This window comes from Pseudorca crassidens, chromosome 7 (genome assembly GCF_039906515.1).
Source record: "Pseudorca crassidens isolate mPseCra1 chromosome 7, mPseCra1.hap1, whole genome shotgun sequence".
Taxonomy (NCBI): domain Eukaryota; kingdom Metazoa; phylum Chordata; class Mammalia; order Artiodactyla; family Delphinidae; genus Pseudorca; species Pseudorca crassidens.
The window spans coordinates 87,845,321-87,862,723 of record NC_090302.1 but is presented as its reverse complement, the minus strand read 5'-3'; the positions used below and the strand labels follow the sequence as shown (position 1 = coordinate 87,862,723).

The 17,403-nt window shown below is 41.1% G+C and overlaps 1 protein-coding gene across 3 annotated transcripts; it reads left to right on the top strand.

Annotated features, from left to right (window-relative positions):
* The first annotated feature begins 10,269 nt into the window (after nt 1-10,269).
* Nucleotides 10,270-15,740, top strand: LOC137228025 (procathepsin L). 3 transcript variants are annotated; one of them, XM_067744875.1, is made up of 8 exons: nt 10,270-10,426; nt 11,607-11,743; nt 12,051-12,173; nt 12,270-12,416; nt 12,515-12,739; nt 13,194-13,359; nt 14,234-14,351; nt 15,108-15,740. In XM_067744875.1, exons 2-8 carry the CDS (start codon nt 11,618-11,620, stop codon nt 15,205-15,207), a joined length of 1,005 nt encoding a protein of 334 aa, XP_067600976.1. In that variant the 5' UTR covers nt 10,270-10,426; nt 11,607-11,617; the 3' UTR covers nt 15,208-15,740. The 3 variants fall into 3 exon arrangements, with proteins under 3 accessions (XP_067600976.1, XP_067600979.1, XP_067600977.1); XM_067744876.1 differs by lacking the exon at nt 10,270-10,426 and adding an exon at nt 10,448-10,593; XM_067744878.1 differs by lacking the exon at nt 11,607-11,743 and having other exon boundaries at nt 10,286-10,426.
* The last annotated feature ends 1,663 nt before the right edge of the window (nt 15,741-17,403 follow it).

The window sequence follows — 17,403 nt, the reverse complement described above, 5'->3', positions numbered from 1 at the left end:
CCAAACGTAACTCCTTGGGGAGCTAGACTCAGAAGCAGCACATATTCCATCTGCCATGCTGTCCTCAGGAAGCTGTTGAGATCATATCTCATATCTGAATTAGTGTTCCAAGTTAATAATGGGAAATTGTGCCTCAAAGGCCAAACAGCTCCCAGATGGATAGCCACCTATGGGAGTACCAGCTCGGTTGGGTTTATGTATACTTGCATGTTCTTAACTGAGAACTAAAAGAAATTGAGCCCTGAAATGGGGCTCTTTTGGCACTCCCAAACTGAATTCTAAACATGCAACTAAGGCCAGCAGTCTTCTGGATCTGTGCCTACAGGGTCTACTGGAAACAACAGTGGTAAGAGTTTTTCGACTTTCTAAAGTTAGATTAGCAGGAGAAAATATTTGTAGGGTTAGCTGCTTGGATCCTTTGAATTGTAGAAACTTCTAAATTAACATTTAGAAGAGCAAAATTTTAGAGAGCTCTCATTTTAAACTATTGCACCTATTTGAATTGGTACACAGAAGCCCCAAACGGCTTCAAAATTCTAAAACAGCCTCATTGAAAGATTGGTTGTAGAAGGCTAATGAAAGATTAATGATATAAAAGGTACCTAAAACTTTAGCTACTCCTCCCATCTATCCCTCTTTATTTCAGTACTCATTCTAGTAACACACTATAAAAGGGTTACCTTTAGAAATGGAACTACCTGAGGCTGTAGGCAAGCCTCTTCAGAGCAAAGGCTGAACTGAGGGCCATAGTTTAAAAATTTCTTAAACCCAGGGAGAATCCTCAAAACTGTTTATAAATGGATTATCAAGATGAGAGACCACTACTCTGACTAAACTGACGATGGCTGATATTCAGAGCCTGAGAGGAATTTTCTTTGAAGGGGAGGCTTCTCCCCTAAACAAAATGAGGGAAAGTAAAACATTCCAACATAGATAAATTTGTATGTCAGTCCTTTGATATCATTGAGGTGGCCACCCTATTCTTTGAGGAAAAACCAACTGTTCTTGTTTACAAGTCTGGTCTTTATAGGATTAGAGGTGTGGTTCCAGAAATAATTCAAAGCCCACCAATCCTTTTACCACTCCCCGAACCTCCCCTATTTATCTCAAAAGACGTGTAAGTATTGAAAAAAAAAACTCTAGCCTTAAGGGAACAAAGTCAAGAGAGGAGGAACTTGCCTTTCTCCTCCTATGCCTTTGAGATGTGAATGCTCTACCTGATCTTTTCCAGGAAGCCTTATACCTGCCATCTTTTTAAAATGCAAATTTCAGGAAAGTGGGTAGGTAATTTGGAACTTGACTTGTCACGGACAAATAGAAATCTTAAGTGTCTTCTCCATAAATATTAGCCATCTAGACAAGTGACCTTGACTTGTTCATCTGACAGAGACCCAACTTGAATCCAACCTCTTTTGTAACTGATGTGTTTTTATTATTGTACCTGTTTCATGGCTGAGATTTTGGAATGGGAACTATGAGGTTTCTGTGTCTGTGTGTTTGTGCATATCTGAATATATGTGTTGTAGGTGTGTGGTATTGCCAGAATTAATTTATAAAATAGTTCTATTTAATTGTCTTAAAGGAAATTAAGTGCTTATTTAGATACTCAGAAATAGAAAAGAAACTGGCCAGAATGAATTTCAGGTTCATGTGAGCTGGGAAATATTTAGTATTGAATTAATACCAGAGTATTAAAGTTAGTTTAAGCTTGTTGGTTTAGTTAATACAGACATATATTTAGAGTCATCAACATTACTTTTATTGTACCTAGATTTACTAGAAATAAAATAAGAAAGACCTTATTCCTGTTACAAAGTTTGTCAACAAAAATAATGATATGATGAAATTTTAAGTAAATAAAGTAGAGGTGAATGAGATAAGAGCTTTTACGTAAACTTTAGGAATAATGGTGTTTTGGGGATGTCTATCTAAAATTGTCTCTCAAAAATGGAAATAAAAACAAAAATAAACAGATGGGACCTAATGAAACTTCAAAGCTTTTGCACAGCAAAGGAAACCATAAACGAGACAAAAAGACAACCCTCAGAATGGGAGAAAATATTTGCAAATGAAGCAACTGACAAAGGATTAATCTCCAAAATATACAAGCAGCTCATGCAGCTCAATAACAAAAAAACAAACAACCCAATCCAAAAACGGGCAGAAGACCTAAATAGACATTTCTCCAAAGAAGATATACAATTTGCCAACAAACACATGAAAGGATGCTCAACATCACTAATCATTAGAGAAATGCAAATCAAAACCACAATGAGGTATCACCTCACACCAGGCAGAATGGGCATTATCAAAAAATCTAGAAACAATAAATGCTGGAGAGGGTGTGGAGAAAAGGGAACCCTCTTGCACTGTTGGTGGGAATGTAAATTGATACAGCCACTATGGAGAACAGTATGGAAGGTCCTTAAAAAACTAAAAATAGAACTACAATATGACCCAGCAATGCTACTACTGGGCATATACCCTGAGAAAACCATAATTCAAAAAGAGACATATACCCCAATGTTCACTGCAGCACTATTTACAATAGCCAGGACATGGAAGCAACCTAAGTGTCCATCAACAGATGAATGGATAAAGAATATGTGGCAAATATATACATATATAAAATGTAATATTACTCAGCCATAAAAAGAAACAAAGTTGAGTTATTTGTAGTGAGGTGGTTGAAACTAGAGTCTGTCATACAGAGTGAAGTAAGTCAGAAAGAGAAAAACAAATACTGCATGCTAACACATATATATGGAATCTAAAAAAAGGAAAGTTCTGATGAACCTAGGGGCAGGACGGGAATAAAAACACAGACGTAGAGAATGGACTTGAAGACACGGGGAGGGGAAAGGGTAAACTGGGACAAAGTGAGAGAGTAGCATTGACATATATATACTACCAAATGTAAAACTAGCTAGCTAGCGGGAAGCAGCTGCATAGCACAGGGAGATCAGCTCGGTGCTTTGTGACCACCTAGAGGGGTGGGATAGGGAGGGTGGGAGGGAGGTGCAAAAGGAAGGGGATATGGGGATATATGTATAAACATAAATGATTCACTTTGTTACACAGCAGAAACTAACACAACATTGTAAAGCAATTATACTCCAGTAAAGATGTTAATAAAATAAAATAAAATAAAGTAAAATTAAATTAAAAGTCTCTCCAGATTTTGATAACTTGAAACTTTAAAGTTGTGCTAAATTAACTTAAATAATAGGAATTCATTGAATATTTAGATCATTTCCAATTAAAATACTGGAATATTAATTGCTAAACATAATTTTGTCTTCTTATGAGAAACTAAAGATGTTTGTGTTTATTAGACACATGTCTTGTACTATACTGAGGAAAGAAAATCTATGAGAAGGTGTATGTTTCTAAAGGTTATAAAATATATTTGTAAGTGCCAATCAGAAAATGTTGGTATGACAGTTTACAATTACTTGCTTCTAGGTTTTTGCTATAAATTAGGTTTTAAGGTTAAGAAGTATAATATATGTAACTAAAGCTACTAAAATAATAAGGGAAATATTTGAGTATACAAGGAAAGTAAGAGGTTTTTTTATCGGGAAAAAAAAAGGTGTGAAGATTGGAAATACTTTTTATTAAGGGAAGGAAGTTAATTTTGTCCTAGAGCTGGTTGTTTCTGACTGGAAAAGAAAATATGGACAGAATAATATGGATACTGAAAGTTGTGGAAGGTTTGTGGATAAAGGAACACTGAGAAAGTTTTTGTGCATGGTCAGGATTCGCTAAGATAAGATTGAATTAATTAAGAAAATGAATTTTAAAGGTAAAGTGGTACAATAGCTGAATTTAATTTCCTCTCTAAAAGGACAAAGTTTTCTTAAAATATTGAACTGCTTTTGGTAATAGATTGCATGAGTTTCTTTGCATTTAAGTGATGTATTACTACATTTAAGATCTTTTATTGTCACTTTGGTTAAGTGAATGCATATTGTCTCACAGTGACCTACGATCCCATTTGACCGGGTGTTTTGAACATTTTTTGATATTTTTGACAACCTTCCCAAAGATCAAATTCTAAATGAAATTTGTTTCACCTCTAGCTAACTTTGAGGTTTTCCAAAGGGTCCCTGGAATACCTCAAAATATTTGTTTTCTCTCCATCTCAGAGAGTAATATTAAACTAATTAGGCTTATTTGGTATGTTAAATAACAGGGAATTTCCGCCCATGGAAATTTAGAAACTGGGAAAATGTGTGTTAGAGGTAGGATGCTATGCAGAGGGGTGGGTGCGTTTAAATTTTATTTATTTATTTTTGGCTGCGTTGGGTCTTCGTTGCTGAGCGTGGGTTTTCTCTAGTTGCGGCGAGCAGGGGCTACTCTCATCGCGGTGGCTTCTCTTGCTGTGGAGCATGGGCTCTCGGTGCTAGGGCTTCAGTATTTGTGGCACATGGGCTCAGTAGTTGTGGCTCTAGAGTGCAGGCTCAGTAGTTGTGACTCATGGGCTTAGCTGCTCCGCGGCATGTGGGATCTTCCCAGACCAGGGCTCGAACCCGTGTCCCCTGCATCGGCACGCGGATTCTTAACCACTGTGACACCAGGGAAGCCCATGGGGGTGGGTGCATTTAGAAAACACACATGCCATATCCACAGTGTAGATGCAAATTAGCCTTGGAATGGCCACCTTGTGTGATCCTTGTTCTCTGGACAAGAAACCTGGCATGATGGGAAGGAAACACTCAGGCAGAACAACCAGACCGCAAGCTTACTAATTCAACGTGTGGTGGGGCTACAAGACTGGGGGTACCTGTGCATTCTGCCATTTGCCTGATTTCTCCTCCTATAGTGGGAGAACACCATCTGAGCAGGGGATGCTGTTAATAAAAAAATGCATTTAAAAGAAGCAGTTGTTGCTTCCTTCAACCAGAACTGTGTGTTCTATACGGAACTCTTACGTGCTATTTTATCTGGCCATGTCAGCAACGATCTCCAAGAAAGATCAGATTCCATGTTCATAGGAGTGGGTTAGTTCTCAAAAGTGGAAGCTGGGTTCCTCAGTGGATCCTATGGATATAAGGATGAAGTTTAGATGTGATTGAGACCACAGTTACAGGACAGATTTGATAACAATGAAACCAAGAGAGAGAGGTAGCAATCACTGGGGGTTTTTTTTTGGAGGGGGCACAGGGGGAGGGGTGGACACTCAGGACACAAGAAAAAAGCGTATGTAAATCACCAGAGTGGAGTCAGTAACTCAGTAAAATTACCAAAGCTTTTATCGAAAAATTTCCCTGGTTTTGGTTTTTGAGGTGATCATACAGGGAACTGGCGATACTTAATTGTATGGTTCCATTTCCATTTTTGTGGCCTCAATGTTTTTAAAAGGAATATTCCATGTGTGTGTTTTTAGAATTGGTGAATGAATGAACCTCACTTTTTTAATACCTGAGCTTCTCAAAATCATGAATCACTGAAGCATTGTCATCAGAAGTAGGCTTAAAAATCTGACAATGACTTGATCATAGGTAAGATGTAGAACTTTTGTCTCTGAGAAGTGATCAAACAAGGAAACACCCAGGAAGCACAAGGCAAAACACCCTCCTGGAGGCCGATGGGGTGGGAAGAGGCCCAGCCCAGGGCAGGCAGCATGGCTTCTGTGTGGCTCACCTGTCTTTTCCCCCTTTCACGTGACACCAGATAAGCCAGCGTTGGCACTGAAGTCCAGAGCCTGGCCCTGGGGAGCTTTGGTTCCCTACCTCACCATGTCCTCAGTGCTCATGTTTCATTCTGGTACCCCAGAGTCCAGTTTGCCAAGTGATTGATGGGGGCTGGGGGTGAGGGACAAAGGCAAAGTCTCCAAAGCTCAGCTTCCTTTTCTAAGCTCTGCTGGCCTGAAGCACATTTATTTCTTCACTTTAGTGAGGAATCTGGCACCTTGATTTTGTATACCTCACTGCTGTGACCATCTTCCTCTGTAAAATGGGGCATACAATAGCACCCATCTCCTCGGGTTGTGGTTCTCCAAGTGGGTCCCCACTGGTAGCATCTGTATCACTTGGGAACTTGTTAGAAAAGCAAACCCTGGAACCCCCTCCCAGACCCACTGACTCCGACACTCGACACTCGGGGGATAGAGGTAAGCAATCTGACCCTGAGGTGATTCTGATGCACCCTCAAGTTGGAGAACCACTGTCATAGGGTTGTTGGGAACAGTAAATGAAGGAGCACATATAAAAAGCTCAGAACATTGCCTGGCACCTGTGTTATTTAGATATGAGAATCATCATTATCATGGCAGGAACCTTTTCTAATCATGCTTTAATTACCAGGAGTACCAGGTACTCACAGGTGGAGATCCTTTCCTGTGGAACACTGCTCTCCCCATACCCTCCCCTCTCATGAATATGTATGCAAGTTCTATTAACAGCACAAATGTCTTGACCACTTCGCATAATGATACAGGTGTCAGGGGAAAGACTCTATGCAAGTAAAGACTTTATGCAAAGAAAGACTTTATTAACGGGGATGATTGCAATAGGGAGATGCTCAAAGCCTAAACCAGAAATATCTCAGGGCAGGAGTGGGTGAGCCACGCTTTTATATGCAGAGACCATGGAATAGGCGGTTGTGGACAGAGTAAGGAGGGAAGGGGAGGTAATAAAAGCTGCTGCGTGGGAGTCCTGGAACCTAAAAAACTGTCAAACATTGCACTAGCAGGAGAGTCAGGGCAGGAGCTGTTGTCTATAATCAGGCACATGAGTAAAGCAGTTACAGAGCGGGAAGGTCATATAGAGGGCCTAGCTGTACTAGTGAAGCCAGCCTAAAGATATGTTAAACACAAGTTTGAAACACAGTCAAGAAGCTGGCTCTTACTTATACCATGTGCAGTAGGCTAAATAATGGTCCCCAAACATATTAGGTCTTAATTCTTAGAACCTGTAAATGTTACCCTATATTGTAAAGATTTTGTAAATATGATTAAGAATTGTGAGATGGAGAGATTACCCTGCATTATCTGGGCAGGCCTAAATGCCCAAGTGTTCTGGTAAGAGTGAGGTGCGGGGAAATTTGACACAGACTGAAGAGGAGAAGGCAATGTGACCACAGAGGCAGAGATGAGAGTGATGCAGCCACAAATCAAGGAGTGCCTGGAGGCCCCAGAAGCTGGAAGAGGAGAGGAACAGGTTCTCTCCTAGAGCCTCTGGAGGGAGTACAGCCCTACCAACCCCTGGTTTTCGGCCCAAGTGATGCTGATTTTGGACTTCTGATCTCCATAACTGTGAGAGAATAAATTCTTTTGTTTGAAGCCACCAAGTTTGTGAGAATTTGTTACAGCAGCCATAAGAAACTAATATGCCTTGTTTCATGAAAAGACTTTTTCAGATTTTAGGAAGAGATCCTCTTACAGTCTTAGGGGTGGGAAAAAAATCCCTCAAGTTCAGCTCCTATGTTACCTACTGCACCAATACGCTTTGCCATAATCTCATTTAAATATATTGATCATGGCTGTGCTCATATGCTGTAAAATCAAGACTACCGCAGTTAATTTCAGATTTTAAAATGGAAAGGCTGAGCTTCAGAAAAGTTGCCAGGAAAGTTACATGTAGAATGTGTCTAAGTAAATGCACAAACTCACAGGGAGCAGTCAATGAGCACAAAGTAAGAGTTTAATTAATTCTTGTAGATTGATTTACTAACTTAAAAAATTGGCTGACTGTTTAACCCTATAGGAAAAGCAAGGTTACAGTAGCTTAGAAAAATAAATTATTTCTTAAGTGGAATCATAAACATACTTTTCTATAAAGTTATAAATGGTAATAAACCACTTTACAAATGGACTGGACAATGTTTCTAAGAGTAAATCGTGGCTCACTGAAGTTAAACAAATTGGAGGGGGTTGTTATATTGGGGAGAGGTGTTAAGTGGCCTCAGGGTCTTGAATACCACAACACAAGATTTGTTCATTCCCCCTTGGTTTAAAACTTACAGAGATGGGGTAAAGAATTTATATCCTGTTTCATTATTGAGCAAAAGAAATCTAGACAAATGCACACAAAAATATACTTTTGCAGATACTGCATTTTAAATAGGAAGAGTTAAGTTCTACCAACGCATTTTATCAAAGGCAGAGCTAAGGCTTGGTTACTTGGCTAAAATGTGACCATTTTAATAATTAACACTCATCTAAGTTACTTTGCAAAGAAATGGGAATAGAAGAAAAGGAACACAATGGTTAGTAATAACACCTCTGTAATGCTATTATTTAACAGATAATGTATAAGTAGATTTCATGAGTTGGAGCAATAATCCACTCTCTTGTTTAAATGGGTTTCTCCTGAATTTAGATATTCCTTGATTTAATTTTAGGGTTTGAGCATACTTGCTAAAAAAGGAGTCCATTTTTCCTTCCACTGTGTTTGTATAACATTCCAAGAAACAAAGGAGACGCCACCCTTTGGAGCAGCACCAGCCACACAGCCTCCAGTCACAGATGGTCATGAAGCAGCAGGTTTTTCCACCCTCTGCAGTCTTCAAGAGCTGTGACCCAAGGGCAACTGTAAAACCCACATGTTAGAATAACTTAGATTTCTTGTGATAGACTGAGTAAACAAACGGACAATGGCTAGACTTTATATGACCATAGAACGCTGACCCCCAAAAGAAAATTCTGCAGCAACCACCTCAGAACAGTCAGGACTTCCTGAATAACTAACAACTTATTTTTGCTTCTACTTCCAGGACAAACCAGAGAAATCCAACTATTCTCCCCGAACCAATCACAAAGGATATTCCATTTCTAGTTATTCCTCTTCCAGTTTCCTCATAACAGCCTCTAATCAGGGTTTATGGAAACTTCTCTGTTTTCTCATTATAAAGCTTGTCCTCACCCAGACAAGAATTGCCTCCCTCCTCATAGCAAATTGCTCCCATGTAGGCGGTCTTCATTTATTTCCATGTGTGAATGATACTTGTGTTGACTGGATGACTACTTCTAAAAAAAGAAAAGAAAAAAAAAACCTCCAGCCATATGCAATACAATGTACTTCTGTAACCACCTGAGAAATTCTGGCCCCTCGTTGTGTTTGAGAGGAAAGGGATTCTACTTGAAAGGACACAAAATAGAAATATTTAATAAATTGATTTTTAAAAATATTTGTCTGTGCTTCTATGAAGGTTACCAATTTAATTTTAACTAAGAATTTACAAATCGACATGCACTATGACTCCATTTTTGTTTTATATACATATATATATATATAGAGAGAGAGAGAGAGAGAGAGAGAGATGCCTATAAAGGAGTTATAGGTGAGGGGACGGGGGTGTTTACTTTCTAAAATATGTTTTCTATAACGAATGTGTTTCTTATATAATTTTTTAAAGTCACTTTTTAAAAAGTTTCTGAATTAATTTCCTTAAATCTTTAGTTCTCTACTTTTTCCTCCACTAAAACATTTCTTCGAACCATGTAAACCTGAACCCTGATATTAAATGTGATTAAACTACTCTTTTTAGAAGTACATTTCTTATATCTGAAGAAAAGCACTTTGTATATTGAGGAAGACTTAATGATCCATAATGCAGAGAGTGGGGAAGCAAAAGGGGTTTCTGCTCTTTCCCACCCGCTCTTCTTTTAATTAAGACAAATTTTTCTGTAAATAACTCGTTTCTGTTGGTTTTGAGGAAAGCTTGCGAGGCGAGAAGAACCCCTGACCGGGAAGACAGGAAAGGGGCATTACAAAATGCCATGCCTTCTCTGGAGACCCACCCAGCCCGTCCCCTTTCCCTCCTGGGCTTTGGGTAGAGATCAGCGCGTCACGGGCTTTGAAGAACTGCCATTCCGCTCCGATTCTTCTCAAACTCAGCTGGTACCACCCTCAACCCGGGAGGTAACGCCTCTGCCTGAGGGCTCCGCATTCCTCCAGCCCGCCCCACCTTTGCTGTGGAATAAGCGGGAACCCCTAAACTAGTCAGTTCTCAGCCCTCCTGCAGACTTTCACCAAAAACTCTAGGACCAAAGGAGGCACAGGGTTACGCTGAAAATCCTCTTGGGCCTCCCTGTTGCTTCTTTTTCGTGAACCACCGGCCGAGCGCAATCGAGGTAATTAGTTGATCCAGGTCCCCAGAGACGCCGGACTCCTCCTCAGCGCTGCCCAGGGGCCCCCAGCTCTTCGTCTTCGGTTCCACTGAGGCTAGCACTGCCCTCCCTGGGACAAGTTGGGACAGAGTCACATCACGAGCGCAGAGTACTCACGCCCGGAGGCCCTGCCCACTGGCCAGCTCAGCCAATCGCGGCGCGGGCAGGCGGTGGGGGCAGGGGCGGCCGGGCCGCAAACCAGGGCCTTAAAGGCAGAGTCAGGCACGACCCGGCCAGAACCTCCGGCCTCGGAGACCTGGGGAGAGCTACGTGCGTCCGTGGAGTGCGCCTGCGCAGCTGTGGCAGCCGCAGGTCAGCGACCTAGTCTGGGGCCGAGGCGGGTCAGGGACGGGGACTGGAGGGAGGGATATCCAGGGACTCGGGTGAGGGGGCACGCGCGACCCGCAGGAACGACAGCGTCTGCCCGCCGGGAGTTGATGAGGCTGGGTCGGCGCTCCCTCAAGCTTTGGCAGCCTGAGGTGGGGAAGGGGGCAGGGCTATTTGGTAAACCCAGGGCAGAGCTGACGCCACCCGGGGGGCGGGGGAGGTCCTAGGCCGGTCAGCCTCTGGGAGGTGGCAGGCACAAGTTCGGGTCGGTCGCGGCAGTGTGACCCCCGAACTCCGGGCTAAGGGGCCCGTCGCTCCCTGCGCCGCCGTAAACAGCCTCTGGAAGCGACGGGAGTGTGCGAAGGGCTGGGAGCTGGGCAGCAAGTCCCCGGCCTGGCCCCGCCTACAGCGCGGGTGCGGGCTCAAACCAGACGGGTTCTTTGAGCCCCAAGAGTCTGGCCCTGACCGGGCACGAGAACTGGGGGCTCTGGGCGCCGTCGTGCCACGTGATCGCGTGCCCGGTCTGGAGGGCGAGGGAGGGGGTGTGGGCTACACAGGACAAGGGTAGGGACGGTAGAGCGCAGTGTGCACTCCTGCCCACCTTCTCCTGGGAAGGCTTTTTAGAAAGATTTCAATTTAGGTATAGCAGAGATTCGAAGTCATATCTCACCCCCTGCTGTTTATTAGCCAAGAAGAAAGGTGTGAGGTAGCCATCTAACTCTTTGAGATCCATGTCTGTCCCTACTTAGGATCAGGCGTCCTGATAAATAAAATTCTTGGGTCACCTCCATACGTTCAGTAAATAACCTGGACCAACGGTTTCCTAGTTGTTGCCTTAAGATGCCGACACATAAGTTGTGGCAGAAATTCTTATCAAAACCTCAATTATCATTGCACTCATAGTGAAGTCTGTTTCAATTCCTATAGCACTTGTCAGCCTGTTTTTCATTTTGATGGCTGAATCAAATACCTCCACTGTGTTAAGTCTTTGACCTGTTTTTCTCCACCCATATCTTTAGCCTTCTTTCACAGACTTTCCGTAAATATTTGAGAAGATCATTTAAATGTTCTTAGTCCACCATAGTGGCTATAACATCCAGGAGAAAGTAGGATGGCTTTTTTAAAGCATTGGCCTCATCAAATACTAATTCTTTTTCTTTCGTAGGTTTTTGAAACATGAATCCTTCACTCTTCCTGACTGCCCTTTGCTTGGGAATAGCCTCAGCTGCTCCAAAACTTGATCAAATGTTAGATGCACACTGGTACCAGTGGAAGGCAACACACGGGAGACTGTATGGCATGGTTGGTAACATCTGAAAATTTCCAGAGGGACCTCACAGACAATCGTCCATGCTGTTGGAGTTTACAGCCGGAGAGTAGTTTCTGGAGTAGTTGTTTTAGCTTTTATCAAGGCAGGAACTTAATGGCACCTATTTCTGAGCACAGCATGGGCATATTTTCCTGTGTCAGTGTTTGGAGAACAGCTCTCAGAAGTATAAAGCCATCCCTGACAACAGTTTTTCTTTTTCTCTGTCTGCAAATCCATTTGGTGAACATGGGTTGGGTTTTAAATAGAAGTAAAAATGACCAGTTATATGTTTGCATCTAGAATGAAGAAGGATGGAGGAGAGCAGTGTGGGAGAAGAATATGAAAATGATTGACCTACACAATCAGGAATACAGCCAAGGGAAACATGGCTTCACCATGGCAATGAATGCCTTTGGTGACATGGTGAGTGTGGCATGAGTTGCTGAACTTTTTGTGCCTCCTCTTCTCAGTACTTTAGCAAAATAACTTCTTCAACATTTTATTTACTTTTCCTTAAAGACCAGTGAAGAATTTAAGCAGGTGATGAATGGCTTTCAAATCCAGAAGCACAAGAAGGGGAAAGTGTTCCATGAACCTCTCTTTCTTGAAGTTCCCAAATCTGTGGATTGGACTAAGAAAGGCTATGTAACTCCTGTGAAGAATCAGGTATGACAGTATTCAGATTCAGATTTTCTTAAGAATGTTTAGGTATATGGGCTGTTGTTGGTCTTTGTCTTGTAAACTGATGGCTTTTTTATTTTCAGGGTCAGTGTGGTTCTTGTTGGGCTTTTAGTGCCACTGGCGCCCTTGAAGGACAGATGTTCTGGAAAACTGGCAAACTTGTCTCACTGAGTGAGCAGAACCTGGTGGACTGCTCTCGGCCTCAAGGCAATGAGGGTTGCAGTGGTGGCTTAATGGATAATGCCTTCCAGTATGTTAAGGACAATGGAGGCCTGGACACAGAGGAGTCCTATCCATATCTTGGAAAGGTAAAAGGAGCTCCTTATCTTGTCATTACAGCTCTGCTTTTGAACACTTTCAGAGATAACAGACATCTTATTCAGCATTCACATTTTAGATGTAAACTGTCAGAACTGTCATTATAAATTATCAGCTGTTGCACAGGTCTCTGATTAGATGGTTAACATAGCTTGTCTTACTTCTATGTAACGTGAAGAATATGTACACCATTCTGCCTATAATGCATATTTCTCCATAGTGAAAAATTTCTTATGGCCAGGTAGACCTAATTGGTCTTACTGAAGAAATATCTACTAATTTTTCCATTTCAAACCAATCAATAGCATTTTGTTGGGCTGCTTTATAACAAAATTGACTTAGAAATTATTAAGCTGCAAACTGCTGCGTCTTATGGTCCTATAATTCATGTTCCTCATAAGGTGGATGGTAATAATCAAGTCTCTTTCCCTTTATCTTTAAAAGGAAACAAACAGCTGTAAGTATAAGCCCGAGTGTTCTGCTGTCAATGACACTGGCTTCGTGGACATCCCTCAGCGGGAGAAGGCCCTTATGAAGGCAGTGGCAACTGTGGGGCCCATCTCTGTTGCTATTGATGCAGGCCATACATCCTTCCAGTTCTATAAATCAGGTAGGTGTTTTTGTTTTATTATAGAAATTCAGGCAGGGAAAAGTGGAAAATATGACCATGATTGACTCTGGTATGGAGTCCTGTTTTCTAGGACTGTAGAATTTTGAGTGTATGCATTTAATAACAATGATGTTTCCATTTGACATACTTTAAGCATTTTCTCATGATGACAAACTTCATAAATATTTTTAAATGGCTATGTAACTATTCTTCAATTGTTGGTCCCTTTTTCCAAAAGTTTTTTACTATTGTAGTTAGATCTGTAAAGAACCCTGTGGTTCAAGTTTTTTTTTTTTTTTTTGCGGTATGCGGGCCTCTCACTGTTGTGGCCTCTCCCGATGCGGAGCACAGGCTCCGGACGCGCAGGCTCAGCGGCCATGGCTCATGGGCCCAGCCGCTCCGCGACATGTGGGATCTTCCCGGACCGGGCCAGGAACCTGCATCCCCTGCATCCGCAGGCGGACTCTCAACCACTGCGCCACTAGGGAAGCCCAAGTATTTTTTTGTTTTGTGCTGTTTTCTTAGTTGGCATTCAAGGAGTAGAAAGGATTATGCTAATTAATATTAGTAGTTAGTAGTTGAATGCCTAAATCACCTTAACCTTGATAACTAGGTCTTATTACTGGAAATACTTTTTAGGTAGAAAATATATCTAAGATTTTGTTGAATTTTGTTGATTTCTAGTGAGTTAAATTTTTCTTTTTCCTTTTCATCAGCCGTTACTATTTTTGGTCAAATATTTAAGTCTTATTTGGAATTTGTTTATGACATTTCACTGAATTTTGAGATACTTCTCTTAATTGGTTGGTAGCTTGGGTTACTGTCATGTGTCACTTGGAACTCCTCACCCTAACGTTGAATTTTACTCTCCCAGGTATTTATTATGATTCAGAATGCAGCAGCGAAGACCTGGATCATGGTGTTTTGGTGGTTGGCTATGGCTTTGAAGGAACAGATTCAAATAACAATAAATTTTGGATTGTCAAGAACAGGTATAAAACTCCAAATGTTATATTTATATTTTAGATTGAAAAGGGAATCCTTATTTGGAAGCAGTATTTGATTCCAGGTCCAAAAAAGCTCAATTTTGAAATCCCAGAAGTCTTTCTCCCACTTAAACACAGAAATACTGATATGTGATTATAAGATTCTGTAGCAAGTTTGTTGGGGTTATTATTATGTATTTGTAACATTGCATTTCTAAATTCTGAAAATTTTCTTAATTCAGAAACACATCCAGCCCCAGGGGTTTCATATAAAGGATTTTGCACCTGTAGAGTTGAGGGCTGGTTTCCTTTTTCTGTCTCTAATTTTTGAACAAGGAGTGGTGGGCAGAAACATCTGCCTCTGCTCATTCTTTAAGTCTGAAAGATTGTCCAAGAGTCCAGTGGCCTCTGTGCATCCTTTCTGATAATCATTTGATATCCTGTCATTGCATTCTACTCCCAGCTCTCAGAGGTCTTTGAGGGTTGTGAGGATCAATTTTCACAGCTAAAGTTCTTTAACTGAGATGAGCCTGAGGAGACAGACTGCTACATTGGAATGCCAGTTCTGCCTCAGTTTCCTATCTTAAAAAGTTAAGATAAGGACCCACAGGAGTTAATATACTTATAAATATATGTAACAGAACTTAGAATAGTACCTGATACATGCTATGCACTATTTTAATTATTAGTTGTTATTATTATTAATGAAGGTAATATGTACTCGATGCTTTGTATAAAATGGAAAACATGTTCTTCTTTCAGTTGGGGTCCAGAATGGGGCTGGAATGGCTACATAAAAATGGCCAAAGACAAGAACAACCATTGTGGAATTGCCACAGCAGCCAGCTATCCCATTGTGTGAGCTGATGGATGGTGATAATAGAGAACTTGAGGACAGCATACCTGGAGGAATTTTATCTTAAAACTGGCCAAACCCTTATTGTATAAGATAAGATACTGAACCATTGAGGATCCAAGTTGTGATTTGAATTCTGTGACATTTTTATAAGGGTTAGATGTTACCACTACTTTTGTGTGTGTGTGTGTGTGTGTGTGTGTGTGTGGTACACGGGCCTCTCACTGTTGTGGCCTCTCCCGTTGCGGATTACAGGCTCCGGACGCGCAGGCTCAGCAGCCATGGCTCAGGGGCCCAGCCGCTCCGCGGCATGTGGGATCTTCCCAGACCGGGGCATGAACCCGTGTCCCCTGCATCGGCAGGGGGACTCTCAACCACTGCGCCACCAGGGAAGCCCCAAACACTACTTTAATTACTGTTATAAATAGCTTTATAATGTTGAAGACTCATTGCTTAACTCTAAGACTTTTGAATTTTCATTTTTTAAAAGGATATATAAAACTTTACCTTTTACAATAAATTTTAATTCAACACGTAAAGGTGGAACTTTCTCTTTTTAATGCATTAACTTGTAGTAGTTGGGGTATATAATTGGGCTATAAAGACAACTGAATGTGCAAATGATTCATTAGGAGAAAGACACTGGGTGGCTCTGCAGATATTCTAGTTATAAATATGCAGATTTTATGTCAACCATGTTACCTAGTGTTCCCAAAAGTAAATTTAATGGTTGTGATTAACAAATTTCAGGTGCTTGTTAGTAATGGAGAAATCTGTTCAAGATCCATAAGAAATGAGGCTGGCCTAGAAAAATAGTCCTCTGGCCTCAGAAGATTGATGAGAGATCACTAGGTCAAACTTGGGCTTAGCTACCTAATCTCTGAATTAAAAAACTCAGAAAGGAACAAAACAGCCCAAGCATATGGTTACACAGATAGTAAATACAAATAACAGTATTTTTGTATATTTAAAAGATGGGAAGGAAATATGCCAAACTTCTGGGTGAATTAGGGACGATTATTTTCTTTAACCTGTTCTGCAGAAACCACGTATTTTTATTAGAAAAAAAAATAGTAAAAATATACCTACATTCTGCAAGCTGAAGAAGCACGTGTATATGTTTTAAAAAATCTCATGTTCCCAATCAAGGAAATACAAGGAATAAACTGCAGAAATATTTAATCCAGCCATAATCCATTGTGAAGGGAATGAGTGATGGAGCACAACTGGAGCTTTATATCCCACAAAACCTTCACTAGCCTTTGTCCACAGCCATTTTTGGAAAACACAGTCTACCACATGCAGTCAGGGATTCCTTCATCTTACATTACAGCAGCAGGCTAGCTCAGAGTGCTGTGTACAGCATCCTGGAACAACTAAAGACTAAGGAAACATCTAGGTGCTAAATTGAATGAAAGTATGGTGGCTTTTTATTTAATAAAAGTTTCAAGTCTGTCAAATCAGAAGACCCCCCCACAGATGTCTAAATTATATTTTAGTATATTTGGTGTTTCTATAACTTTCAAATATATTAAGCTTGCAAAAAGTTCCAAACCGTATCTATCATCTAAGAGGATTTTTCAAAGAAGCCAATAGACTTGAAATAAATAGAACTGGAAACAAATTTGATCATCACAAAAATCTGAAGTACAAACTTAACTACCAGTATTACTTATAGTCCAGATATCTAAACAGTTCCTTATTATAGTTAAATTGCAAAGGAAATAGGGAAAGGTGAGAGAGAATTCAGCAAATGTGAGGAAGGAACTGGCTTACATGGGTATGTAGCTCTAAAACTTGGGCACCTTCTTAGGGGAGGGAAAAGGCTCCGTAATAAGGAAATCTCCATTCATAGCACGTATTTCAATCAGTATCTCCAAGGTACGTTTACAAAATCTTAAAAGCAATTATAGCCTGCCTATTTCTGTTAATGGTTGGTGATTGACGAAAGTTAGAGTAATAAGACCACGTTAGGTGTTTTGCCTGTAAAACTTTAATTTGGCCATGTTTCCTAATCTCAGTTACCTTTTGACTGATATAAAAGTCTGAAAAGCAAGGCTTCCCTGGTGGCGCAGTGGTTGAGAGTCCACCTGCCAATGCAGGGGACACGGGTTCGCGCCCCGGTCTGGGAAGATCTCACATGCCGTGGAGCGGCTGGGTCCGTGAGCCTGTGCCTCCAGAGCCTGCGCTCCGCAACGGGAG